The sequence below is a fragment of the Dermacentor albipictus genome, chromosome 1 (genome assembly GCF_038994185.2).
Source record: "Dermacentor albipictus isolate Rhodes 1998 colony chromosome 1, USDA_Dalb.pri_finalv2, whole genome shotgun sequence".
Lineage (NCBI taxonomy): Eukaryota > Metazoa > Arthropoda > Arachnida > Ixodida > Ixodidae > Dermacentor > Dermacentor albipictus.
In genome coordinates this window covers 435,703,560-435,731,009 of record NC_091821.1, presented here as the reverse complement: position 1 = coordinate 435,731,009, position 27,450 = coordinate 435,703,560, and the positions used below count along the sequence as shown (strand labels likewise).

Sequence of the window (27,450 nt, the reverse complement as noted above, 5' to 3'; positions counted from 1 at the left end):
ACATACGGGGAACGCACCTGTGAGAGGTGAGAACGATGGCAATCTGGGCAACATGCTGCAGAGAGTTGATGTATTTGGCGATGCGCTTCCGCGATGTCGTCTCGACACTGTCGTACGGCTCATCCAGCACCAGCACCTTAGGCATGCCGATCATTGAGATGCATATGGAAAGTTTTCGCCGGTTGCCGAAACTGCGAAAGAGTGCCGTCCGCGTTACGGCAAAGGAAACGTGCCGCTGTTCTTGTCAAACGCACGTTTACACGTGATCAAGTATGACTGCGAAATCAACATCTAAGCACACCATTGGCGAATAATTACAGTTGTAATATATGTAAAAGAAAGAAAACGGAAGAAGAAAGACAGCACGCAGAATAAGTACATTGACGAATAACGCTTATTTTAACCGCTGAACTGTCAGCCTTAACGCCAGTGTATCTGGTAGCCCATTTCAAGGACCAGTCCATGAAAGACGGCGCTTCTAATGATTTTTGCTAAACATACATGGCGTTACCACTGCTCGGCACCATGTGAATTTGTAGCATATGTGATAGAGTACATAATTAGAAAGGTAATTAGAGCGTGTATTCATTTTGTTTTCTAGATACTGCAATTTCTCTTACGGGTAATGTAGGCCTTTCTTTAGAAATCAACCTGCAAAGGTTGACCGGCGCTGTTAGAGAGTTGGACGGTTTATTTCCGTGCCTATCAACAGCCGAGTGGCCTGCTCGACAGTGCACGTTGTCATAAAAAAGTCGCAATCTCGTCCGAAATTCGAAGCATCGATTGGGATAGCAAATTAGTAGGTGGCTATACGAAGCAAGGATATTATCTTTATCTCCTATACCCTTGGAAACATTCGCTTATTAAATAAATGAACAAACATGTCAGCGTGCGCAAGCACACGTAACACATTCTGTCACTCGCTGTCAAAACGCTGACACTCGCTGTCAAAACGCTGTCACTCGCTGACACTCGCTGTCAAAACGCTGGTGTGAAGAATTGCGGCAGCAGGAGCGAGCGAAGTGACCTTCGTGCTGCCTATCGCTTCAAGGCAAACTGAGCGGCGAGAACTCAGCACACGCAAGGGTTTGAGCCGTCTGCTAATCGTTTTCAAGAGAGGACGCGCGCGACCACGTAAAGTACGCTGTTGCTGCCGGACAAGAACGCCGCCCCCCCCACCTTCCCTTCTACTGCCTCCTGTTGTACCATTACCACAAGCCCGGATTCCGAATCTGCAAGATGCGGAATCTATCGTGCGAGCGCCAGAATTCTCCCTTCACAAGACAAGATGCTGCGCCTTCGTGCGGGAGAAGCCTCGGCGGAGCAGCGTGTTTTGACGTGCCCGCGTGTGCCCGACGGCCCGGCGCCGCACCTCCCTTGCCTGGAGGTCACCGCGCGCGCGAACTTTGAACCGAGTGGCCAGCGCGGTCGCTGGTTGGACCCCTCGGACGACCGTCGTGTGCTGACTTTGTATTGGGCCGGTTGAGTGACAATGGGCCTCGGGGATTGTAAAAGCAGCAACACGCCGCTCGAAAACAGGATCCGCCGACCCCACCTGGAGAGAGGGTCGCTCCCGACTGGGGTGAGATGTGTCACGCGTTTTCGCCGGACGCCGTCGTGCGAGAACAGTCGCGTTTGTGTGAGCTCTCGGCCCCAGTGCCGATCCGTTTATGTCCTGTATGATAACCTGTATATAATGTATAAAGTCCCTTTTGTTATTCTCATCGACGCCAGGCTCGGAGTCTTCGCTACCAACGCTCTGTCACGAAACGGGTGAAGAGCGCTACGGGACCACAAAGCCGTAATCGTGGTGCAGCGGTGCAAGTTCGTAACACTGGGGGCACCGGTTGGAAGTTCGTAACACTGGATGGCAGCTACGGGATTGACCGGCATCAGCTACCTCGGCGCGGTGAGTGCCTGAAGTTTACCTCAAACACCAGACTTTCTCTGACACAGGTTATAGTAGCTCAGGGATTGACTTGGTGTTGCATTGTGTTTAACCTTGTGTGTTTCAAGCCTAGTAAGAGTGTTTTGAAAACCAGGGGATGCTGAGAGGGTAAACAGGGCAGTGTGCGAAATACTTGCATATGTCTTACTAGTAGTGTTATAGTAGCGTACGGCAGGTATTTTCAAAAAGGGTAAACAGCAGGAGGACAGTGTGAACGATGGAGAAGTACAAGGTGAAGGAACTTCTCGAAATTTGTGAGGAGTTGGGCATTGAGTTGGGCTCAACCAAAAGAAAGAATGCGATCCTTGAGGTCATGAGGACCGGGGACGTAACGGCTGAGGAAGCCGCTGAGGCCTGGGCGGGTATCAATGAACGTCGGGAAAGGGAGGAACGTTGCGAGCAGGAAAGGAAGGAAAATGAACGACGGGAAAAGGAGGAAAGGAGAGAAAAGGAACATCGGGAGTTGCAGGCAGAGAGGGAGCGACGTGAGCACGAGCTTAAAATGAAAGAGTTGGAGACCCGAAATAGCTCGCCAGCGCCTAGTCTCACTTCTAACGTTCCAAGAATACGCGATCAACTTCCACCCTTTGTCGTCGGAGAGGATATGGCCAAATACCTCGTGAAATTTGAGCACGTGTGCGAACGGAATAGCATTGAGCGATCCCTCTGGGCACAGAATCTGTTAGCGTTGCTTCCTGGGGAGGCATCAGACGTAATAACTTGCTTATCGAAAGAGGCGTTTGAGAGCTACAGTGATGTGAAGGAAGCGCTACTGCGGAAGTACAAATTGTCGCCCGAAGCTTTCCGGCAGAGGTTCCGGTACGCAAAAAAGGGTAAGGAGTCGAATGTTGACTTCGCGTTTCGTCTAAAAGCCGACTTGGTGGAATGGCTGAAGGGCGAAGAGGTTTACGACGACCGCGACAAAATTGTCGAATGCATCGCGTTGGAGCAGTTCTACCGTTGCATTGATGAGGATGTCCGGCTCTGGCTGCAAGATAGGCTAAAGGAGGTTAAGCTAAACAAGGCAGCAGAGTTAGCGGAAGAGTATTACACCCGCCGCAGCTTGCACAGCAAGGCAGTGCGCATAGAAAAAGCAGATAGAAGAGATGGGTTTTACGGGAAGCCCGACGAACGGAAGGAAATCACGCGTCGCGAGTTTCGGGACGACGAGTCCCTTCCCAAAGAAACTGTAAGGGATGGACAGAATGCATCTCAGAATGATGACGATGGTCCGAAACAGCGAAACGAAATGACGCGTTCTTTTGAGAAACGGAGACCGTTAACCTGCTACAATTGCAAAAAGCAAGGGCACATCGCTGCAACCTGCCCAGAGAGAATTGCTTTTGCAACGATACAGGAAACTCACAAAAACATACGTCTATTGGAGCCCTATGTGCAGGAAATTAAGGTAAACGGCAAGAAGTGCCGAGCACTGCGGGACTCTGCAGCCACTATGGACGTTGTTCACCCGTCTTTCGTCTCCTCGAGTGATTTTACGGGAGAGTGCGTTAGGATACGGCAAGTGGCCGAGAAGGAGAGTGTCTGTTTACCGATCGCAACGGTTATCATTGAAGGAGAGTTTGGAAAACTTAACACCGAAGCCGCTGTGTCAGCCGCCCTCCTGGAGCAATTTTCCTACCTCTTCTCAAATAGCTCGGAGCAGCTGCTGAGGGATCAGGGCAAATCATTCTTTGCCGACGTGGCGTACATGGCCCCCACGCGATCCAAAGCGCGCCCGCTGTCGAGGGAACTTGACTTAGCGTCGGTGAGCGAAAGGCGGTGCGGCACACGGACCGATCACGGTAACTTGAGTGGCGAGCAGTCACGGGAGAGGCAGAGCTCGGAGGCTGGCCTAGACGAGCGGGTCCTGGAAGTGAGTGGGAGTGACGCGTGCAGTGCTAGCCGCGATATAGACTCGACGCCGCAATCAGGCGACGCGGGCTCCACACTCGCTCCGGTTTCCGCCAGCTGGCAGGAGCAGGCTGCAGTTGAAAGGGAAACTCGGATTCGCGAACAACAGGAAGATTGTTCACTAGCCGATCTGAGGAAGAGCGTCAAACGGGGAGTGAAAGAAAAGGGGGTTTCATTTGGCAAGGAATCTGGCTTATTGTACCGCCGCTACACGGATAAGCAGGGTCGCAAATATAAGCAGCTTCGGATTCCGCGAAAATATCGCCGGGAAAAATGAATGACCTCATTTGCTTCCTCAGAAGTATGTTTTCGGTCCAAGCGATTTCAAGGGGACCATTCTATTTGTCATTATTATTGATGATTAATAATTGTTTCTAGTTTGTTATGTTGATGATTTGAAAACTGATTGTTTGAGCCTTGTGTGCTAGATCGTACACCTGCCTCTTGTTGCAGCGGGAGCAAAAGGGGATAGCGATTAATTAGGTTGATTTGAATTATGGCTTTGTCTGGTGTTTGACGGGAGACAGAGGGCACTTGTTCGTGTTGGGTGTTGCCTTTTGCCGGTCGGTTTTGCAAGCTGCAGAACGACCAAGCGGGACCAGTGGCGAGAAGCAAGGTCTTAGGAACGACCCGAGCGGAGCTGGTCAAGGTGCCTTGGCGACGACGTGGTGAGCAGAGCTCCTGTCCTGACGAGTCGGACCTGGGCACGTGAAGTTACCTGGCGTCCCGACAATGGACGTGAACTTGGACGAGCCTGACGAACGTGCGCGCCTGGCATCCGAGCCACGTGGAGGCAGCTCGTCTTCCCGGCGCCTTATCTGAGGGCGGGGATGCTGTTGTGCCATTACCACAAGCCCGGATTCCGAATCTGCAAGATGCGGAATCTATCGTGCGAGCGCCAGAATTCTCCCTTCACAAGACAAGATGCTGCGCCTTCGTGCGGGAGAAGCCTCGGCGGAGCAGCGTGTTTTGACGTGCCCGCGTGTGCCCGACGGCCCGGCGCCGCACCTCCCTTGCCTGGAGGTCACCGCGCGCGCGAACTTTGAACCGAGTGGCCAGCGCGGTCGCTGGTTGGACCCCTCGGACGACCGTCGTGTGCTGACTTTGTATTGGGCCGGTTGAGTGACAATGGGCCTCGGGGATTGTAAAAGCAGCAACACGCCGCTCGAAAACAGGATCCGCCGACCCCACCTGGAGAGAGGGTCGCTCCCGACTGGGGTGAGATGTGTCACGCGTTTTCGCCGGACGCCGTCGTGCGAGAACAGTCGCGTTTGTGTGAGCTCTCGGCCCCAGTGCCGATCCGTTTATGTCCTGTATGATAACCTGTATATAATGTATAAAGTCCCTTTTGTTATTCTCATCGACGCCAGGCTCGGAGTCTTCGCTACCAACGCTCTGTCACGAAACGGGTGAAGAGCGCTACGGGACCACAAAGCCGTAATCGTGGTGCAGCGGTGCAAGTTCGTAACACTGGGGGCACCGGTTGGAAGTTCGTAACACTCCTCGCTTTCTTCCCTTGCGCGCAGCGATTGTTGGTTCCCCTTGCGCGCGAAATACGCTGTTACTGGTGAACACCGCCTCCTCCCTCCTCCCTAGGCCACCACGGCCTTTCGCGCGACGGAAGACGGCGCTTTTACTCTCAGTTTTCTCCTCTATTTGCGCGCCAGATTGAGTAGTCATCATCGGCTCCTCTCGCGCATTTTCCCTCGCACACACAGCACACGGCACGCGGTGATGGTTTTATCGCCCTTGGACTTTATGCGGAACGCCACGGTGACTGCGCCTGCAGTATAATTGATATCGGAATAATACATGTTGGAGCGTCGCTGTTGTCCCTCGTAACCGAGCGAACGACTACGGGGACGGATGAAGGCGAACGCGGAGCACAGCTGGGAATGGAAGACGGAGATAGTGAAACGAGCGCTAGGAGGAAAGCGAAGAGGATGAAAAGCCCAATGCCGCGCAAGACGGGCTTTGCGGAGACAATGCTATGAAATAGCGCTGGAGTAGTGCGCGTCGTTCGTTAGGAAACAAAGCGCTGCATGAGCGGAGGTGTGTCTGCGGCGGCTCTTGTGAATCGCACCTACGCGTCACCCACGTGCTGACTCTCGTGATCTCCCGATTAGCGAGGTAGTCGCGCCACACTTCGCTCCTTTGCAACGTGCCACACGAAATAGATTGTCCACGAGGTCACGGGATCGAATCCCGGCTATGGCGGCCGCATTTCGATGGGGGCAAAATACGCAAACACCCTTGTACTTAGATTTAGATGCACGTTAAGGAACCCCAGGAGGTCCAAATTTCAACAGTCCTATACTACGACGTTCCTCAATCAGATCGTGGTTTTGACACGTAAAACCCTATAATTTAAATTTAATTGATTGTCCGCGCCAGCCAATATGTTGAGAAAAACATTTTCATTTTGCATTGGGGAATACCGTAGTCATCAGCGAATTTTTTTTTTCACGTAAAATGAAGGCCATGGTGCTTTTTGTTTTTAAGCACCCTTTTTGAGCAGTCATTAAACATTAAATAGAAAAGAAACACGGTTTCTCAATAATGTCAATAAAGAAGTCGTCGTGAAAGAATGATCAATTGTAAATATTTTGAGATCTCATCTTTCGACAAGCGGATATAAAATCCTCGTAGAATGTATGTTTATACTTGCGCGTATTGCCACAGGAAACATGAAAACCTACCGGTGAAAAAACTACATCACAGCCAAGCGTACCAATCAGCACGTTACGAGACATATTATACCACGCGCAAGCCTTCTATCGGACACGTTTCCAAGCTCGAAACTCCTCTAAATACAAATGTAGCTGTAGAAAAATCGGCACCTGATATACCTTCCAAATACAATACGTACAAATGTTCTCTCCTTTAATTAGGTCACTAAACGTAAGAAAGAACGAGTTACGCATTACAGATGCGAACACAAGACGTGATCGATAGAGTATCACAACACATTACAGTGTTCGAAGCATTTCTCGTTATGCGTGCAATCCGACCAAGAACACTTGACGCTACGTTGTGACACATACAAGCGAAAATCCAAACTAAAGCAGACGTCAACACCAAGGTCCCATACACGATAAACTCATTGTACTTTCCCGCCAGAAAGGTAATAGTCAAAAGATTAAGGAAGCAAGCTTTCTGGTGAGCGAGATCATCGAAGTATTTTTCAAGTTTAGTTGAAGTTTAATTGCAACGCACCATTGCTCGAGTGAGAGGACGTCGTTCTGGAGTAGCTGACAATCATGCACGCTTTCAACCTTCGTAATTCTGCGTCTTCAGCAAACAATAATGCTTTTGTGTTCTCTGCGAGTAACGAAAAATCAATAATAAAAATTTATTTAGCAGTGGGCCAACGTTATGACCTTCAGTCATACCTAAAATTATTTAATCTGTTTAGACAAGGCATAACAAAAATTCACTTAGTTTCGACCGATTTTTCAAGTCACTTTCCAATCATGCACTGTAAAGTGTACATATTCCGCAATGCTTCAGAGTTAGTATTTGGTGTTCTGGTGTAATACTTTATCGAAAGCGTTGGGCCTAACGAAATAAACTGCATCAATCTGACTATGGTTAAATTTATATTCTGGGATTTTCCGTGCCAAGACCATGATCTGATTATGAGGCACGGCGTATTGACTCCGGGTTAATTTTGACCCCTGCAATTTTTTGACGTGCACGCAATGCCCGGTACGCGGGCGCTTGTGCATTTCACCGCCACCGAAATGAAGCCGCCACGGCCGCGGGACTCGATGCCGCGACCTCGTGCTTAGCAGCGCAACAAAATAGCCGCTACGCCACCGCTGCGGGTACCGGGGTTAAATGCAATGGGCCTGTTGCACTCATGAAAGGTTTGTTTCCAGCGGTCTCTTTTTGACAAAATCATCTTGTGAGGCTGAGATTTCTCGCTTAAAGTAACGATGCAAGCGGTCGCACATTAGCATCTCAAGTACTTAAGAAAAATTAAGAAGGTGTGACCAAGGGTAGTAATTTTTCGTGTCACAAATGATTCCCTGCTTAAATATTGGAAGTACGGTCGCAACTTTTCATTGAGAAGGGAATAATGCATTCATCAAGGACAAATAAAACAAATACGTCTAATTAGGAACTAGGAAGCCATCGCAGCCTTTCATAACAAAATTATGAATACCATCAAGACTTGTAGATAGTTTCGACCTATGTTCCCATCGCAATCCTGGATAGCTGGTAAGCGCTGCTAGGAAACGGAAACCCGTATATCGGCAGGCACTGGTCCGTCAGGCCCGCAACATCGCTATGGCCATTGGAGCCCTGGACTAAGGGCCCCCCTTCCGGACCCCACGATGCAGATAAAATTCATTTCTCTCTATCTCTTTGCGACCAGAATTAAGCAGCTCTTCATCGGCTACTGTTACGTATGCTAGACAGTCAGCCTCTTCTGCCAGTTATGATAACCGGAAGCACATTGCTCGCTTATAGTTAATTTATTGATTTGTTCGAGCTAACGAAAATAAAAAAATAATCATGCCGCATATTTTCCACGGCGTCCATTGCGTAATAGCATAGACAGTGTAAGTTTAGAACCCTTCTTCATCTATTTCTCGTGTTTTTGCGAATTCGTTGACAGTTGTTTCTCCTTGCTATCATGTCACATTAGAGGCTGACATGATCGTGTAGATGGATGAAATAACATCGATGTATTGCTTTACCGGGGAAAATACGGGTTGGGACGTGTGCAGCTAGTTGGAGACACTGCGGGTCGTACTATCTTTATTGTATCTAGTGCTTCTGCTTATTTGTTTTTTCGTTGGCTTTATTTCCAACGTAAATTTAGGACAGTTAAATTCCCCTCACGCAATCTCATTGCTGCATGACAGAAACCGAGCAATACAAGAAAGCAGACGCCCGCTTCCTACCGCCGTCTTTCCTAATTGCACGCGCTGCTGTTCCACATCTGTTGCCTGTTGTCGATAAACCATCGCGAGGAGCTAGCGGACGGATCGAATTTCTAGGCTGATTGAAGCGCTTAGCAATGCAAACCTGTAGGTTCCCACGAGTTGATCGCCGATTTCGTCCAGGCGAAATATGTAAAGTAACGTGTTGAGGTACCCGCTGGTCGGCGAGATTCCATGCAGTCGAATGTAGAGCACTAACGTCTCCACGCCTGTCAGCCAATCCAGAAGTCCGCGCGCTGCGGACAATCGCCCAGGTAGCGATGAATCTGCGAGTCGTCGCCAGCCCAGCGGAAATTCGTCAAGACACACGTCGCTCTAGAATCAAGTGAGGGACCGCGTTTGTCTATGGAGCAGTTTAATTTAGGCACATAGAGATGACTCATCAAAAGCTGCAACCTTCTGGTGTCTCAGCCGCAGAGCAATGTAGGTTTCGTAATTCCCGTTTGGCCACAATTGGTGTGAAAAAAAAACATACATACGACACGAAAACGAAAAACGTGGAGTACAAAGAAAATGTACTCCTAGAAGTACAGCGGCTGCAAAACCGGTTAGGTCTTGCGGTATCTTAGATACCGATCCTGCGGTTTCTTCTAAAAAAGATGCAGCGACAAAGCTGTTCGGGTGCTCTGTTCCAACACAAGTGCTCTTTTCCAGCACAGCTTCCCCTTCCGCTGCCAGTGTCGCTGAAAAAACTCCACAAACACAATAACCTCCATGTCCTCCCTCTTTTTCACTTCACTACCGTTTTTTCTCGCTCTCTGCGGACTCGCCATCTACATCCCATTGCGCTGGCGACTGCCACACACGGAAATCACTATTTAACGTCGTATATGCAGAATATCACTTAGAACAGTTTGCACAAAGTTCTGTGGAAGGGATTCTTTATAACGTCTGTGGAACCTTGTGCACCATGCTTGCAAGATGGGCTAATGAACCGGTCGCCTCCTTAACTAAGCAGTTCGCCAAATATGGAGAATCCATCAATGAAAGCGTCGCCGTCATGCGGAAGTATTTCTCCGGTCAGTATCTTAAACGTGGTAGTCTTTCCCGCCCCGTTGACGGCAAGGAGACCGAAGCACTCGCCAGACGGCACAGTGAAGCTTAGGCCCTATATCGCCATCAGCGATAAATGATATTAGCGTCGTTCGCCGTCACCTTGAGCATGCAATTCTGGATGCCCCGCGCATGGCGTAAGGTTGTACAAAAAGCAGACGGATAAAACCTAAACAGCTTAGAATAGTTGTATACAAAAAAACAATGCAGAGTATTCGGGGTGCACTCGTGACAGAATTTGCTCTAGAGCAGTTAAAGATGACACTATCTGAAAGTAGTGGAGCCACTGTGCCAGGATGTTGCAAATGAGGACACATTCGAGATCCGGTTCCGGGGTGCGTTGTTCGGAGTAGGGCGCCTCACGGAGGGTAGCTTGTCGACGCCGCCGGAGCGCCAAAGACATGGTAGCTGGCCTACGCTGTACTGGGGCGTCGCACTAAGCTATAGGCGAACTCACGCCGTCGTCCGTCTCAATCGCCGAGAGTTCCTTGTTGGTGAGAGCATGAGAGGGAGCTTGAAGGAAACGCATCGATTTATTTTGCACATTTGCAACTCCATACTGGCTCCATGCAAATGGGAGCACACGCCCTGTAGGGGCAATTTACATGTCTGATCCCACTAAGTGTCTGGGCAGGCTACACAAAGCATCCACAATCCACTTTTTAAGCCGTCGTCTTTCTACGTCACTAGACGAGGGAATGCGACTATACTGTTTCCCCGCCAATCAGAAGGGTCGAAGTGTTCGCAGCACTATGCTCACGATGGTGCACTAACTTGCTGGACTCCACCCCTGTTGTTGCGCAATCATCCTCGAAATGAAGCAATGACTAGGCAGTCGGGAATCGGGGATCAACGTTGTTCCCACGCCAGCCGTTGACGTCGGCTTCTTGCATAAATTAGAGGGCTCTTCGCGACAGTCAGTATGCAGCGATTTGAGGAGCCTGGCATTGACAGCTGCTACTGCTTTCAGAGAATGGCGCCGGTTGGTGTCACCCTGAAGGGAGCGTCCTTTCTTTTCTTTTTTTTATTATGAGCGCCGGATCCCGTCGTCGTCTAGGCGGGTGCTGGTGAAGTGTTCGCTTCGTGGGAAGCACACCAAGAATACCCTCGCCGTTTTGAGACGCATCAGTGCATATTCAGCAGCACATACAGACTGGGGTCATTTTCCGGTCCAGAGAGATCTTATGAGCTATGACTTCTATTCTTACGAGAAACAATCATATCCGTCAAAGAAAAAAAAGCAAAAGAAAAGTTCTGCCGATGCGCATTGTGCTGTTTCAGAGCAATACACTTACAGGTCGAAACTCCAACTTGAACCGCAAAATGCCAACCTAAAGAAATTTCTGGATGTGATAAAAAATTAGTGCTACTCTTCGCAAACGCCCCACGACAAGTTTTCCATTGTTTTCGACAGTGTTCACAAAATGGAATCGATCAGGATTGCGGCTTCGGCTCGTTGGTATGTCGTCATGAAGAAGTGCTGTGCAGCGCCCCTACTACATGGACACTGAAAGAACAGGATACTCGCAGTGCCACGTGTGCGTTCTACTCTTACTCCATATGTATCCGGTGTTCGTGTAGCAGGTGGGCTAAATTGAACATCTTCGGAACGAAATGAATGAAAAGTGCGTGGCACGGCATGCTTTTCGTGTCGTGTAAAAGCATCATTGGGCCGGTAATCACCATGGCGAACACAGCAGTCCAACAGTGTGATACGCGAAAGTGCATGCATCGTTGCGAGTATTTCAAGTATTGAAGGCCACACTGGGCCGTGCGTAATACTGGAACTTTCAACTTACTTTCGTTTAGTATTATGTTTTAGCAGTCACAGAGTGTCCTTTAAGGGTTCTCTAAACGTTCATCTATAACTATTCCTTGCTCTGAACACTTTTATCGTTTCTCGTTATTTCTTTGAACATCGACTGCTTGTTTTATAGTTGAGCAGAAAACTGTAGACGCAAAAAAATATCATCATGTTATATATAACACGCTAGCTCTAGCTCTCTTGTACCGCATATTTATACACTGTTGAACCTCACCGATGGCACCGGCTGTTGGAATCCCACCGCTACCACCAGATGTTTGAACCGCACCGATGGCACCGGCTGTTGGAATCTCAGCGCTGCCACCGGCTGTTGGAACCTCAGTGCTGAGACCCGTTGTTGCAACCGGACCGTTGACGCCCGTTGTTGCAAATGGGTCGCAAGCCCCAAGGGTAGCGTTGGCCTGGCGGCCTGGGGCACACTGGAAGCATCCGAAGGTCCCAGCAAAGCATGAGGCGACTGCTAACAGAACAACTTGTTTATTCTAGCATCGCAAAGAGCGGGCAGTCAGGTCGACCGAAGTAGAGAGACGGGAGAGCACGTGTTACTCAACAGAAGAAATCGGAGCCTCTCTCCTGGCGTCCGGGGGCAGCTGCTCTTATACTCTTGGCGTCGCGGGCAAGAAGGAAGGTCACGGGACGACACCATGTGACAGCGGCGACGGACGGACTGAGAGACATGTAGAGACAACGAGGTGACGCATCAGCCGGGCCGGCGCCGGTCAGACCTCCTCGCTTCACACTGGGGGAGCTCCTCTCCCCGGCTGCCGAGCTTTGACAAGCGTGGGCACACACACACACACGCACACACAAAGACACGTGGCACTGAAACATGCCGGGACGCGCTCGGCGGGGATGCGACGCGGCCGCTCCGAACGGGCCAAAATGTCCGCCGCTTTGAACGAAGCCCCGGCGTCCGTTGAATCCGTGCTGGCTACACCGCGCGTCATAGGCGAAACGTAACAACACGCTATTTATTTGACGCTTAGCACTGGACGTCAAGTAAGCCGATTCCTTGCAGCCAATTTTCTACCGATGCATTGTTGTCTGTAAAATTAACATTTTTAAGGCCTTAATACTTTAACAGCACCGACATACAGTAAACGGGCTCCTAAAGTACTATCCATGTCTTGGTATTCACGCGACCGCTGTGCTAAATTCCTGAGTACAACAAGTTACAATGACGAAGTAAACAGACAATGAAGCCAGGAAAAGCATAAAAGAATATAATTACGTTTAATTGAAATCTAGAACAAGGACAACAGATATGAAAGTAAATAAAGAGACAATTTCATAGTTACGCATAGAAGCTGCAACAGAGGGCATCCTCCCCTAAACCTTCTCGCGTATTTGTGTAGTTTATGTAAAGCTTAGCCCTAGGAGTGCCAGCCACCACTCCTCACCTCATTGGCGGTGTGAGGTGTAGCACCTGCCGCCATTGCATATGTGTATTTTTGTTTTAATCACCTGACTAACGAAAAAAAATCGAGTCCCTGGAATTTCCTTATCGTTCTCACTGAGTACAGAAAAGTAGCGGGACGACTTGCCCGCAACACTACGTTGGTGTCCGTATAGCCGTACGCTTTTTGTAGGCGGCAAACCATCAAGGCTGGCTTGACGTCCTGAGGTGGTTGCTGGTTGCTGGTTAGACCGTTCGCCAGCTTGTCCTCGTTTACCACATCGGTGTCCTCGTACTTAGCAGCCTGCGATCGTCGGAATGTTCTATTACTTTAGTGTGTATTTTCCACGCCTCGAGTGGTTTTCATTATATAATATTCAGTCAACCAAACGTTGTACTTAACTCAGGCAAACAGAGAATTCGAGCTGGGCAGTCGTGTAACAGCACGTCGAAGAAGCGTCAAAAGAGCGATCCTCTAGGTTTTTATTTTGTCGAAAATTTCACTCTTCAATGATTACCTGCATGCATGCAGTAGCTTATTTTTGCACGTGTATTTTTATGTATTTAAAGACACTACTGACACGGATCATGTTTTCACAATGATGTGCCATAACTAACAAAGGCGTTTGTTATTACGCACCTGCAGATCAGTTGTTAGAGAGACGACAGAATGATTTTTCACAGCTATGTTGAGAAACTGATGTGTTAAAGTTTGTTCCGCACAAGCTACATATGCTCTTCAGTGTTTTCTTGGAGATAATTTCTTATGTTTGTTCGCATAGCATCATCGCCTCGTACGCTTTCAATGGCGCAGCGTATTTTCTTATGCAGCTAGCAACTGGGATTTATGTGATGTGCTTGAAGAAGCTGACGTTAGCTCGCAGCGTTTTCACTTTGCTTGCGCTCAGGAACGGCCCCTGAGGTAGCTTGGTATTAGCGTTCTTTTCATGTAGCTGTTGACATTGATTTGCTATATGAAGGCTTAGCGAATGCGTAAAAGAACAAATGACATCAGTGTCAATCAAGCACACGGCGCTCACCAAAGTACAGTATATTGCGTCTAATTGGGCACGCGATCAACTATAGCATGACGCGTACATGATCTCCACCGAAATAAAAAAAGCTCTGACGCTTGCACTTGGTAACTTTAATCATTTGTAACTCTACGCATAGGTTTAATAGAAGTACTGATATCCCTCCCCCCTCCCGTATATGCGCGATATCTGCAGCACGTGATAACACGTACTTAAACGAGTGTACTTCGCCGGTTGCTGTCCTTGTGATGTAGGCTCCTATGCGACAGCCGAAACGTCTTTTATATTAATATACTCTACCTTGGTAGGCGCCGTCTGTTTTATTGACTATGATCTTCCCCGACTAGTCGGGTTTCCGTAAGACCCTTGATTTTATAAAGTATACCCTTTTCACAGAGAAAGGAGTCCTCAGCTCTGCAAAATCAAAACGCGTCATTTGCGGTGGTCACTTCATCTCCGCCTTTTAGCTTATGCTGAGAGGCACATTACCCCATTTAATGCTCAATTTGATGCTTTGATGCTCATTTGGATGCTCTTTTGTCTGTCACTTTTTAGTTTACGCTTGATGAAGAATATTATCGTGTGGAACGCCGTATAGCGATGTAATTTCTTTGTAGTGTAAATGCAATTATTTTGAAGTAAGTGTGGGAACTTAGCCTACAGTAGCTTCCTCATTTTTTTAATATGCACGTACCTCGTTCATTTCGGCTCATCCATGGCACGCGCTACACGCCCTTGCTCGAGCATATTAGCTTGCGCGCATGCGGTGACAATAGAAGAAGAAGCAAGCTTCAAGGATGGCCGCACACCAAGACCGACGGGCCACGACTCCACCATCTGTGCCCGGCGAATCGGCCCTGGTGAAGCCAGTGCCGAAGCGGTTGGGGTATCAGGTGCCGTATGGCTACGGCGCCTACCAAATGCTACACATATTCGGCGCAATCATCGCATTGTACAACTACGGGCTGCACTACGACAGTTTCAAGCTAACAGCTGGCGTAATGGATCACTGGTGCAGGCGGCCCGATTCCATGAAGAACCTCAGCGTGGACGAGTGGAAACAGCTGGCCATACCGGTGGACGAGAAAGGCGAGCACAGCCACTGTACAATGCGCGATCCTCCGGACGGTGGCCATACGGCTCGCATCGTGCCTTGCGCATCGTGGGAGTTCGACCTCGACCAATACGGGAACAACATCGTCAGCCACTGGAACCTCGTGTGCGACAGGCGCTGGCTCATCGACGTCGCGAGGCTCGTGTACGCGGCTGCCAGCATAGCCACGCTGCCCGCAGTCGGAGCGCTCGCGGACAGCGTCGGTCGCAAGGCGGTACTCTTCTTCACCGTACCTGTAGTCCTCATATCGGGCACTGCTAGTGCCATGCCGAATGACTTCCACTTCTTCGTGAGTGTGCGTGCCGTCGTGTCAGCCTCCACGAGTGCTCTCGTGGTACCTGTGTACGGGCTGATGTATGAAGTGTCGCCGATTGAAAAATATCCTGATTACGTAATCATGATCGCGCTATCTGCGTTGATGCTACCACCGATCACGCTGTTTACCGCTCAACTCGTGAAGGCAGGATGGGCGACGCTGCAGCTGATACTGATGGTTCCACCCGCCGTGGTTGCTCAGTGGCTATGGTGTTAGGCTGCTGAGCACGAGGTCGCGGGATCGAATCCCGGCCACGGCGGCCGCATTTCGATGGGGGCGAAATGCGAAAACACCCGTGTACTTAGATTTAGGTGCACGTTAAAGAACCCCAGGTGGTCCAAATTTCCGGAGTCCTCCACTACGGCGTGCCTCATAATCAGAATGTGGTTTTGGCACGTAAAACCCCATAATTCATTCATACTGATGGTTCCAACGTGCCTTCTCCTGCTACTTTATTACATCATCGATGAGTCACCCAGCTGGCTTTTGGAGACAGGCAACGTCAAAGAAGCCGAGCGCATCGCTTTGCGTGCGGCAAGTATAAACAAGGTCTCCCCAGAGCACTGCCGAGATCTCATGGCAGCTCAGGCAGCGGAGATTAAGGCTCGTAGTCGGGAGGCTGGGAATAGCAGCGGTATCTGCAGCCCACAGTTCAGAGCTTGCACCATTACCATGTGCTATATGCGGGCTGCGATAAGCTACGCCTTCGACGCCTTCATCGTTAACGACGGTGTTCCCGTCGGGGAAACCACAACCGCGTTGAGTTTCATCGTGGCCTTCATTGTGCCCGTGGTCTCGTCGCCGTTCATTTCTACCTTCGGCTACAGGAACACCGTGAGCACCTCCGCACTCGTCTTTGCCGTAACACTGACGATCCTGGCCACTGACCTACGGGAGCAGACTGCGTTGCGTGATTCGCTCGTAATTATAATGCGCGCAACTGGAACAACCTGTTTTACGTTCTATATCATCCTATCCGTCGTCGCGTACCCGGTCATGACCCGCTGCCTTAGTATCTCCGTGGGTATCGCCTTCAGCCGCTTGGGTGATACCTTGGCCCAGATGAGTCCAGCGCTGCTTGGTGGCCGCCGTACAACGTTGCAGCTTGCCATTGCTGCCGCCTTCATGTCACTTTTTGTGGTGGGCGCCGAACTTGTGCCCTGCCACATTGACGTTGGGCAGCAATACCAATTAGCGCCCAGGAAGAGCTCCGGCCTCGCGACAAGCGATGATAGGAAGCGCGCCATGCAAGTGACACTGGTGCGTATGCCAAGGGAGCCCGTGAAGCGCCGGGGCACCCCCTTCACGAAGGACAGAGCAACATCAAGCGACTTACCAATAGGAACAACTCCCGAAAAGACATACTAGAACTTTCTGCGCGCACGTGAGATACATATCGCTTGTACACTACGGCATCGTTTCTGTGGCATCTAGGAGTTCACAATTTTGCCACAGTTTGTCACGCACTTTCGCGTTACTAGACGTTCAAATGGAGTATTTCTTGTATATTAGCTTTGTAGAACTTTGTCTTGTTACGTTGCTGCAACGGTTTGAACTTGCAAGGACGGCCGGGTCACTTGAAGTGTCTGTTTGAATGTCCCAGCCCATTGCAGTTTTCTACGTTGTACCTCGGCCTGCCTCGCGTTCGCGACGATGCCATTCCATTTATACTGCCAGAAACCATTTTCTCCTATACTTTTTTTATTTTTCTTAGACCTAAATATCCACGTAAGCGAAGCGCCAGGATTTCGCGCCGTGCTGTCACTCGTTCTCTATTCGGAGAAAGTAGTGCAATGGCAAACTGAACAAGGCGCTTCGTATGGTACGACTTTGTGACACCTGTGTACGTGCACTCGTGAATGGTGTTGCCGATTGGAAGAGCACGCGTAACCTTGCTCAAAAATATTTATGACGTATTTATAACACGTAAAATATACATGACTGTCTTGCAACTGTAAGCGCGATTACCCATAAATTCTTCTTAAAGCCGTTATAGGTGCCGCTGCTGCTGCAGTTCGGAAGTATTAAAAAAAATAATGTTCTTGGGTATAACGTGCCACCATATTTTTCGCCACGTCGGGTTCCTGTTGCGGCTCCAGGTGACGTTTGGACCAGGTCCATCAGCAGGCATGAAGAAAAAGATTTATTTTACATCATTTACGCTGGCTCCAGATACGGGAGCCCGCCACTCCATGCAGGAGCATATTAAACGTCCGAATTATCAGAACACATCAGCACCTCTCATTGTACGAAAGGTCTTCGTTTTAATACCTTCCTCTTCCCTAGGTGACTGTAGTTGGGTATCTGATGACTGCGTCGCGGCCAACCACAATCGTCGAATTGGTAGCAGTATCGCGCCCATGATATCGCACCATTCCGCCGAGCTCCGCCTCCGATGTTGTACCTTCGCCCCCCCCGCATATTTAGCTACATCGGAATCCGAAGGCAAAGCTGTTCCCACGGTAGCATTCGATGTTGGTCCTTTTCACCAATTAGTTCAGGTTATGAGGTTCAGATGGTGGGATCGTTTTTTTGACCTGTCAACAGGCGGCGTCAACGCTGCGTGGATTTCTCGATAGGCGCTGATGAATGCGTAGGTTTGCTTCGTAGTAAACGTTGAATTAGTACCCATGGCCATGATTAGGCGTAACACTTTATAACGTGCAATGCGTGATACACGAGCATTTCTTTTTTTTTTGCATATCATTCACATCGAAAGATGGTTGCCGCGGCGAGGAGTCTCGTCCAATATGTTTCAGTATATATATTGCTACGCATGAAGAAAACGAAGACCAGTGAACGTGCTGGCGGTCCCGAGTGGAGGAAGGAAGAAGAGGACGACGCTGAGTTGATTAACCAGCTGACCGCTCTTGCGCTCACCATCGCGACTTAAAGTAAACGGTCCCCTTCATCCGTAAGGGTTACAAACGGTCTCCTTCGCGCGTAACAAAGTGGTGGAGGTGCGGGGTACCGCTCACAACAACGGAACCATCACTGCCGCAGCTTCGTCGAAGCCGTCGACTTGCCGGCCTCCCGCCATCAGCCGTGACCATCTTCGACATGCCGGAAGAAGGAGCCGCTCCGAGGGCAGCGCCTAGCAGTCCACTGCCATACTACCGAGTTCCACCCACCTTCGGAGGCAAAGCGGGGGAAGATGCCGACGAGCGGCTCGTCCACTACAAACGAATGAGCAAGTCCAACGGGTGGGATGCAACCGCTCAGCTCACCAATGTGGTGTTTTCCCTGACCGATACCGCCTTCGTGTGGTACGAGAACCACGAGGACGCGCTTACGACGTGGGAACATTTTGTTGACGAGTTAAAGGCGTGTTTTGGGGACTCAGTCGCAAAAAAGAAGCGTGCGGAGCAGGCACTGTCGCAACGGGCGCAGCTACCAGGTGAGACATGCACACATATATCGAAGAAGTATTAAAGCTGTGCAAGGTGGTCAGTGCTCGCATGTCGGAAGAAGATAAAGTCGGACATTTGCTGAAAGGAGTGGCTGAGGATGTGTACAATTTTCTAATTGGAAAGGAGAGCCTCAGTTCTGTGTCCGACGTCATCCCACACTGCAGAACTTTTGAAACGCTCAAGATGTGCCGTGTTGCGCCAAAGTTTGGTCGGTTGGCAAACGTTACGACGGTTGCCAGTGTGGATACGAGTCCTTGCCTTGACCTTCCTTCGACTATCCGACAGAGTGTCCGCGAGGAACTTTCCCGCCGCGAAGAGTTGTTGCATTCAACTGCTGACCACCATGCTGTGTACACGTCACGTGAGGCTATGACGGCGCCACATTCGGCCCCTTGGCAACCGATCGTTACCGCAGCGGCCGTAGAGTACAGCGCAGCCCCACATTCGAGGATGACAACACGCCCTCCGACTCCGCGCTATGACCAACGCGCTTAGCGCACGCCTGCTCGACGCCCGATGTATTGTCGTGACACACGCCATGAACCAACCCACTACACGCGGGAAAATGATAATATCCGCTTCATCGAGGAACAACCAAGGTTTCGACCTCTCCCGGTGTGTTATTCCTGCGGTGTCCCTGGTCATATATCGCGGTTTTGTAACCAGCGTATGACAACGTGGTATGGCCAGCCCTCAGAGTTTTCTCGGCCCTCCGAACGGCCACACGGTGCCCCGTGGCCAGCACACGTGTCATCTGGCAACGAGTATTGGCCGAGAAGCTCCCGGAATCGCTCCCCGGCAACTGACAGGAGTTTGGCACCCCCACCGCAACGTCGTGCACCCCGTTCTCCCTCACCGCTGCGTCGCACCACGTCCCCTTCGTCACCGGAAAACTAGCTAGCGCGGCCGATGGAGGTGAGGTCGCTAGAGACGTGCTGCTGACAGAAATACCTCCCGTGTTGATGCTGAAAAACAAAGTGCACGTTCTTGTAGATAATGTCCCTGTGATGGCTCTGGTGCACACAGGCGCAACAATTTCGGTTATGAGTGTATCTTTTAAACACGTGTTAGGGCGAAAGGTTTGGTTTAAATGGGACGACGATTCAAAGTTCTGTGGAGTGAGTGGCGAGCCGTTGCGACCTATTGGGGTGTGTAGTGCTGATGTGTTTTTGGGATGCCATGTTATTACTACAGAGTTTGTAATTATTCCTCGGTCGACCCATGATGTTATTCTCGGCATGGACTTCTTGTGGGAGTGTGGTGGTACTGTCGACTGCCGCACAGGGGAGGTATTCGTATGTGGTAGGATTCCATCAGGACTCCTGGAGAACCCTGTAGATCGCGAAACTACACTGTGTGTTTGTGGTGATACTGTCATACCTGCATCATCTACCGTTTGCGTTCCCGTTGTCTGTTGCGGCGCCGATTCCGACAGCTTCGAAGCCACCATAGAACCGATGCACTTTAACTATGTCAAGAAGAATGTGTCGGTGCCACATTGTGTGGTGTCGATCAAAGACGGACGCACTGGCTTATGTACATCAAATTGTTCTAAGGAGCCCGTTGTACTACCAGACGGCATGAAATTAGCCTCCGCCAGAGAACACGCGTCCTTATCAGTGGCTGAACTTACAGATGTGCCGGAAGAACCTGATGGCCACAGTTCGGAAACAGCCCTTTTGTCGATGGTAAATAAATCGCTCAGCACGAGTGAACGCCGAACGTTAGTGGGTGTGCTTTCGAAGCAGGTTTCAGTATTTTATTTTGCGCAGAAGGACAAAATACCTGCAATCCCTGGGTCTCGAACGTGCCATACTATCAACACGGATTCGGAAAATCCGATTAGACAAAAGCCCTATCGTGTTTCACCATCAGAGCGCCAGCTTATCAACGAACAAGTGCACGAAATGATGAAAAAGGGAGTCGTACAAGAGTCAGCGAGTCCGTGGGCAACTTCAGTGATTCTTGTTTAAAAAAAAGATGGATCTTGGAGATTTTGCGTCGACTATCGCCGTTTGAATGCTATATAAAAAAGGACGTGTGCCCACTCCCACGTATTGATGACGCAATAGACTGCCTTCATTCCGCCTCTTACTTTTCCTCAGTATATTTAAGATGTGTCTATTGGCAAATTCCGATGCATCATGACGACAAGGAGAAGACTGCCTTTGTAACCCCTGACGGGCTCCTCGAATTTAATGTGATGCCATTTGGATTGTGCAACGCACCCGCAACTTTCGAGAGATTTATGGACGCCGTTCTGCGCGGCTTGAAGTGGAATATCTGCATGTGCTACCTCGACGACGTCGTCATATTTGGCCGCACCTTCAGCGAACACAACTCGCGTCTGGATATTGTCCTGAACTGCATCAGAAACGCTGGTCTAGTTTTAAACTCTAAGAAATGCCACTTCGGTGAACGCCAACTGACGAGGTGCCCAAGCACCGATTGTGCTTGGGCACCTCGTCGACAAGGATGGCATTCGCCCTGATTCCCAGAAAACAGCAGCCGTTGAAGCGTTCAGTGCACCGCGCTCTATCAAGGAGCTCCGTAGTTTTCTGGGTCTTTGTTCCTACTTCCGCCGATTTATTCCTAAATTCGCCGACGTCGCGTATCCGCTGACATGCCTGCTACGAAAAGACACCCCCTTTGAGTGGTCTCCGGAGTGTGACTCTTCTTTTCGTCAGTTGGAGTTTCTGCTGACGTCACGACCGGTTCTTCAACACTTCAGTCCTTCAGCTCCGACGGAACTCCATACCGGATGCCAGTGGCATAGGTATTGGCGCCTTCCTAGTTCGACGCTACGGTGACCGCGAACACGTGATCGCATATGCAAGCCGCTCATTAAGAAGGCCCGAGTAGAATTACACTGTCACGAAACAAGAATGCCTCGTGGTAATATTTGCGGTTCAGCGGTTTCGTTCTTACCTGTATGGACGCCCCTTTACAGTGGTCACCGACCACCACTCATTGAGTTGGCTTGTGAATCTTCGTGACCCTTGTGGCCGCCTAGCGCGCTGGGCGCTCCAACTGCAAGAATACAGCTTCACCGTCTCTTATAAGAGCGGTCGCCGACACGCTGATGCGGACTGCCTCTCGCGTATGCCACTTAGCAGCACAGACTGTGACGTCGACGACTTCGATCACCTCGTGGCTTCTGTGTCGCCGCGTTTTCCAGACTTCGACTGCTTCAAAGCCGAACAGCGAAAAGACGATAAATTAACACCGCTCTTCACGGCTGCGACCGCCTCGACGGCAGCAAACCATTTCTGTGTACGTGATGGGCTCCTGTATAAGAAGAACTTTTCTAGCACTGGCGCACGTTTCCTCCTAGTGGTACCGGAGAGCCTTCGCACAGCGATTCTGAGTGCTATGGACGATGACCCTACGTCAGGCCATTTAGGTTCGGCGAGGACACTCTACCGGATTCAGGAGCGCGTTTATTGGCCTAGAATGCGACAGTCTGTTGAGACGTATGTGGCCAGCTGCATGCAGTGTCAGCGCCACAAACGGCCATCTACTGCTCCAGCTGGTCTCCTGCAACCGATCTCACCTCCAAGCACGCCTTTCCAACAAGTGGACATTGACTTCGTAGGTCCATTTCCAAAATCAGCCAAGGGAAATCGTTGGATAGTTGTTTGCGTCGACTACCTCGCGCTACTGCGAGACGGCGGCCGTGCCCTCCGCAACTGCCACTGACGTTTCAACATTCCTGCTGCAATATGTGATCCTGCGACATGGTCCGCCTCGCGTGATAATCAGCGACCGTGGACGACAATTCACAGCGGACGTCGTCCCTTACAAAAATTTTTATAGAAAGTCCATAGACATTTGTCTATGAAGTCTATAGACTGTCTATAGACATTTCTTTAGACTGGTCTATAGACAGTCTATAGATTTATGGCCGCACTTTTTTTATAGACTGGTCTATAAAAAGTCTAAGTTTATAGACTGTCTATAGACATTTCTTTAGACTAGTCTATAGACAGTCGATAGACTTATGGCCGCACACTTTTTATAGACTAGTCTATAAAAAGTCTGAGTCTATAGACTGTCTGTACACTGTCTATAGACTGTCTGTAGACTTATGGCCATACACTTTTTAATGACTAGTCTATAAAAAGTCTAAGTCTATAGACTGTCTATAGACCATCTATAGACTTATGGCCATACACTTTTTATGGACTAGTCTATAAAAACTCTGAGTCTAGAGTGTCTATGGATTAATTAAAATTCATGTTTGTAGACAGTTGTCTGCATAATGTCTATGGGCAAGTGTATAGGCTTACAGTTCTACTTTTGTAGACTGAAGTCTATGGAATATCTACAGACAAATGTATATATACTATAGACATTCTATAGACTTCAGTCTACAAAAACAGAACTTTATAATCCAATACACTTTTTTCTGCGGTAGCAAAACATTACATGCGGTAGCAAAACGTTTTGAATGTATTTCATTTCATTTTATAGATATGAAATGCATGGAAATGCATGGAGTGCAGATATTATGCATGTGCACCTGTTCCTTTTCATCTGCACTTATGCATTACCGTTAGTAGATTAATAAAGCTCCTGAACCAGCTGTACTTTCATATATGTTGCATAAACAGAAAGAATTTATATAGTGCTGAATCATGCAGTGCAAAAAATAAAACAAATGCACCGGCAATGCATTAACCGTTTTTATTGCTCGATATAATACATGAATTCCTTAAATTCTTGTCTTATGCTATTATGGGAACAGAATAAATATTTACACTACTCCTTGTCATGCATGGTCGCCAGGCTGGCCTTGACCTTTGTGTCATTAGTCCCAAAGGTGCTGCAGGTGTATGCTGCAAATAAGTACATGCAGCAATATGAGGCAAAAATAACAGATGTGTATTCTTTGTATGTTCATTAAGCAGCTGTATATATTTACTCAAACCATCTAAGTCAATACTTAATGCGGTTTAACTATGACTAACGGCTGCTTGTCAATACAAATCAGTACCTTTATGCAATGTTCTATTGCATGGTATGGTGAACAATTAAACAGTCACAACTGCTGCTCGTGTCAGCAACAGTATGTTCCCTTTTATGACAAGTTCATATATGATGCATTAATGTACTTATCCCAAATGGTCCCTATATTTATTGCGGAAACGTTACCCAGTTGGGCTGTCTGTACAGTTTTTTTGGCTGGTAGTTAAGTATGCCCGTGCAGAGGGATGTTTTCAGAAGACGTGACTGGAATATTCCCAGTATCATGCCTAAGATTGTAATTTATTTTGCTTAGTACACATTGAAATGTATTTCTCATACTTTTAAATGAATGGGTCATTGGCCATAACTTCAACAGATGGCAGATGGGTTGATTGTATTGATATGGTACCTTAATTTCTTGCAGGTAATGAGGCCTCTTGGGCATGCTAACAGGTTTCCAAGTTAGGTATACCACATGAGCACCCGAAATACCACACGAGCACTTTGTGTCATGGCACGACAGATATGCACCTCCTAGGAAACAGAACTGATAGTATAGTTCGAATGAATTCTATAACAGTAAATTGTTTAAGGTGCTTTGAAAGATGAAAATTTTTTCTAGGCTATCGAGGTTCAGGACGTTTAGTTAACGCAAAAAAAAACATATTGAGTAAGAAATGCCTTGTCAGTCTGCTTGACTTTCTTTTTTTTTCAATAAATAGAACCAATTTCCTTCAATTTTTATGAAGTGAAACGTTTTAAAAATATATTTAACACAGAGACTTTCTGGAAACTTTGACATGTAACAAGACAGCATACCTATGTGGCCAATTTAAAGTTTCCCGATCTTTTTCCAAGCCTTTCCTGGCTGTTTTCATGAAAATTTTCTGGCAATCTATGATGCCTGCAGCTTAAGTACAATAAAAAATACTATGGTTTAATAATTGCCAAGTAGTGCCAGTCCATAATATTTAGATAAAACGAATAACACGTCAGTCACTTAACATGTAGTATTAGATGCAACTGACTTGAATCCCTTGTTTAATAAAGCTGACAAGGGCTTCGGCAAGTTCGTAATTGATGGCCACACGAGTACAGCACGGAAGACACAGAGACACGCGTAGAACAAATGCAAAAATGTGAGGGAAAACTACACAATGAGTTATTTTTACGGTTCAATAGTAGTTTTCTATATAATTTGCTCTCACCACTTATGCCTCTAGTTAACTTTGTTTACCTATGACTAAAGACTACATGGCAATATTAATCAGTACCATTATGATGTTTCGTTATATTATAGTATGATAAGCAGTTAGACAACCATAATGGTCGCCGGTGTTAGCAACGGTACGTTTCGTTTCAAGACAGGTTCATGTGACACACAGTGTACTCATAAAAATGAAAGAAATGTGAGAATCCCAAACGATTCCTATAATAATAATTGTTCAAACAAAGATACCGTGCTGGACTGTGCACATTTTTCAGGTGTTAATGCAATGTGCCCGTGCCGATCGAACATGCTCAGCATACTGACTGTAGTTTTGAACAATCACGTTAACATTTGCAATTTATTTCCGCTTAGAACAGTCTACATGGTCTCTTTTCTCATACTTCGAGATGAATACATTTGCCACACTTTCAGTAGAATGCACATGAATGGGGGCGTACTGATCAGGTCACTTATCAACTAAAACATGTTACGATCTCTTAGGTGTGTTAATAAGGGTAGAACAAATGCAATGTCCACTGAATTATTTGAATAATCTGTGCGTTATCTACTAAGAAAAGACCACCAAATTGATAATCTGGCTCTTTTTTCTTTTGTACAGCGCATATAGTATGCAGTCTGTCCAAGACGACGGCACTACATGCAACAGTAATGAAAACCGGAACACTTATTGCGCACGACAAGGGCTTCATACCGTGCACGACTGGCACAATGCGAATCTGCGCCAGCAGCTGCATAGAGATTAAGAGCACGTAAACTGCATAACCCCGAAGCATCGAAAGGCGCTTAACGCTTTTCATATAGCTCGAAAGATAACTTCTGCTGCTAAACTGTTTAAAAAAGAGACAAAAAACAAATCTTCCAATTACCGTCAAACGCAATGCCTTCAGTCTGAAACGTGTAAAGGTGCTTCCCGGAGCGACTAATTTATTGTGCTCCAATTTTTTCGGCTAAGTTGCGAAGCTGCGAGTGACTGAGCTTATCGCAGGTTTCATGCTCCAAAAGCGTTTGTAATTGCATATAAATAGATTGGGTGAATCTAGAGATTTTCGCTTGACATTTCTTCAAGTCTCGTAATTTGCTTGCGGTAACTTCCCAAAATTATTTAGATTGGTTGCCAGAAACCTTAAAAATACTGCTTTTTTTTAAACAATGCGAAAACGGCAGTGCACACACTGCTGATGCATGCCCCGCAAACACGGCCTTTCATCCGAGTACGTTAGCAGTTATTTAACTATACGTGTCTGTCAGAACATTCTTGATGCTAACACAATTTCGAGATATATACGTAAAGCGTGTCACGAGAATTTCACTACACATGCGGCGCAGCATTCATCGCGGCCGGATCAAGCGCCACGAAATGAGATCTACCGCACTGGCTGCCCAACATACACAATCCGCTTAGTGGTAGCTCAATATCAAGTTAAAACATGGTGTAGCTTCCTTCTTTACGCACCCAAACTATTATGCGAAAATCAACAACCCCGAGCAATCGCTCGCCGTAAAACATTCCGTATAGTAGAAGCGAGAACAAAAGCGCGTTATGAAACCATGTCAACGACAAAACGACACTATACCCGAGTCGCCTGCGCTACATGCAGCCGCTTCGCGCTACGAAATGCGCTCACATAATCATGAGCTATTGACACAAAACATCTTTGCTAAAGCTTACCGTTCAGTGTAGTTGACGTGTGATGCCACAAAGATGACACGCATACACAGACACCAACGTTCAGGCGGACACCGCACACCGGTACAACCGTTGACGTGCCCGGCGCGCTCGTTGAGATGGCGCACCGCCGCGCATGCGCAAGATCTCCGATCATGCGCAGGAGCTCCGCGCGCGATGGCGCGCGCGCTCGGAGGAGTGTGAGCGCCTTTTCCTCCTTCATTTTTTTTTTCGCTCTCTCTCTGCGCGCCATGTCGCCGGAACGGGTGGCTTATTCATCTTTATCACCATTATTCATCTTTTTTCGTGGACGAAGGAAATGCGCTGGCAGGTTGTATGACAAACGCTGTGGGCTATCGTATGAGACTGGAACGCTAACTTGAATGCGCTGTTTGTAAAAGCCATTACAGGGCCCTTCAAACGTTTCAGACGCATTATTGCCTGCGTCGATTAGTAATACAGCGTACTTGTAGCATATCTTCCAGCGTACCACCAAATGTGATGCCCGCACGTATGTTAGTGCTAATTTTCTGTTCCGGTGATAGGTCAAAGCAATCAGTACAGCATTGAGGTACTCATATGCGTGGCTGCCCAGGCATACCGCCGGCGAAATACTGGGTGGGCTC

At 48.4% G+C, this 27,450-nt stretch overlaps 2 protein-coding genes and 1 pseudogene across 2 annotated transcripts; 2 read left to right on the top strand and 1 right to left on the bottom strand.

The window, feature by feature from the left end:
• LOC135907719 (uncharacterized) overlaps positions 1–14,822 on the bottom strand; it is a 31,835-nt pseudogene extending 17,013 nt beyond the window's left edge.
• A 94-nt stretch (positions 14,823–14,916) lies between these two features.
• Positions 14,917–15,765, top strand: LOC135907724 (solute carrier family 22 member 6-like). Its single transcript, XM_065439455.1, has one exon. It carries the CDS (start codon positions 14,917–14,919, stop codon positions 15,763–15,765), a length of 849 nt encoding a protein of 282 aa, XP_065295527.1.
• Positions 15,766–15,972: 207 nt separating this feature from the next.
• LOC135907731 (organic cation/carnitine transporter 2-like) lies at positions 15,973–16,917 on the top strand. Its single transcript, XM_065439470.1, has one exon. It carries the CDS (start codon positions 15,973–15,975, stop codon positions 16,915–16,917), a length of 945 nt encoding a protein of 314 aa, XP_065295542.1.
• Positions 16,918–27,450: the final 10,533 nt, after the last annotated feature.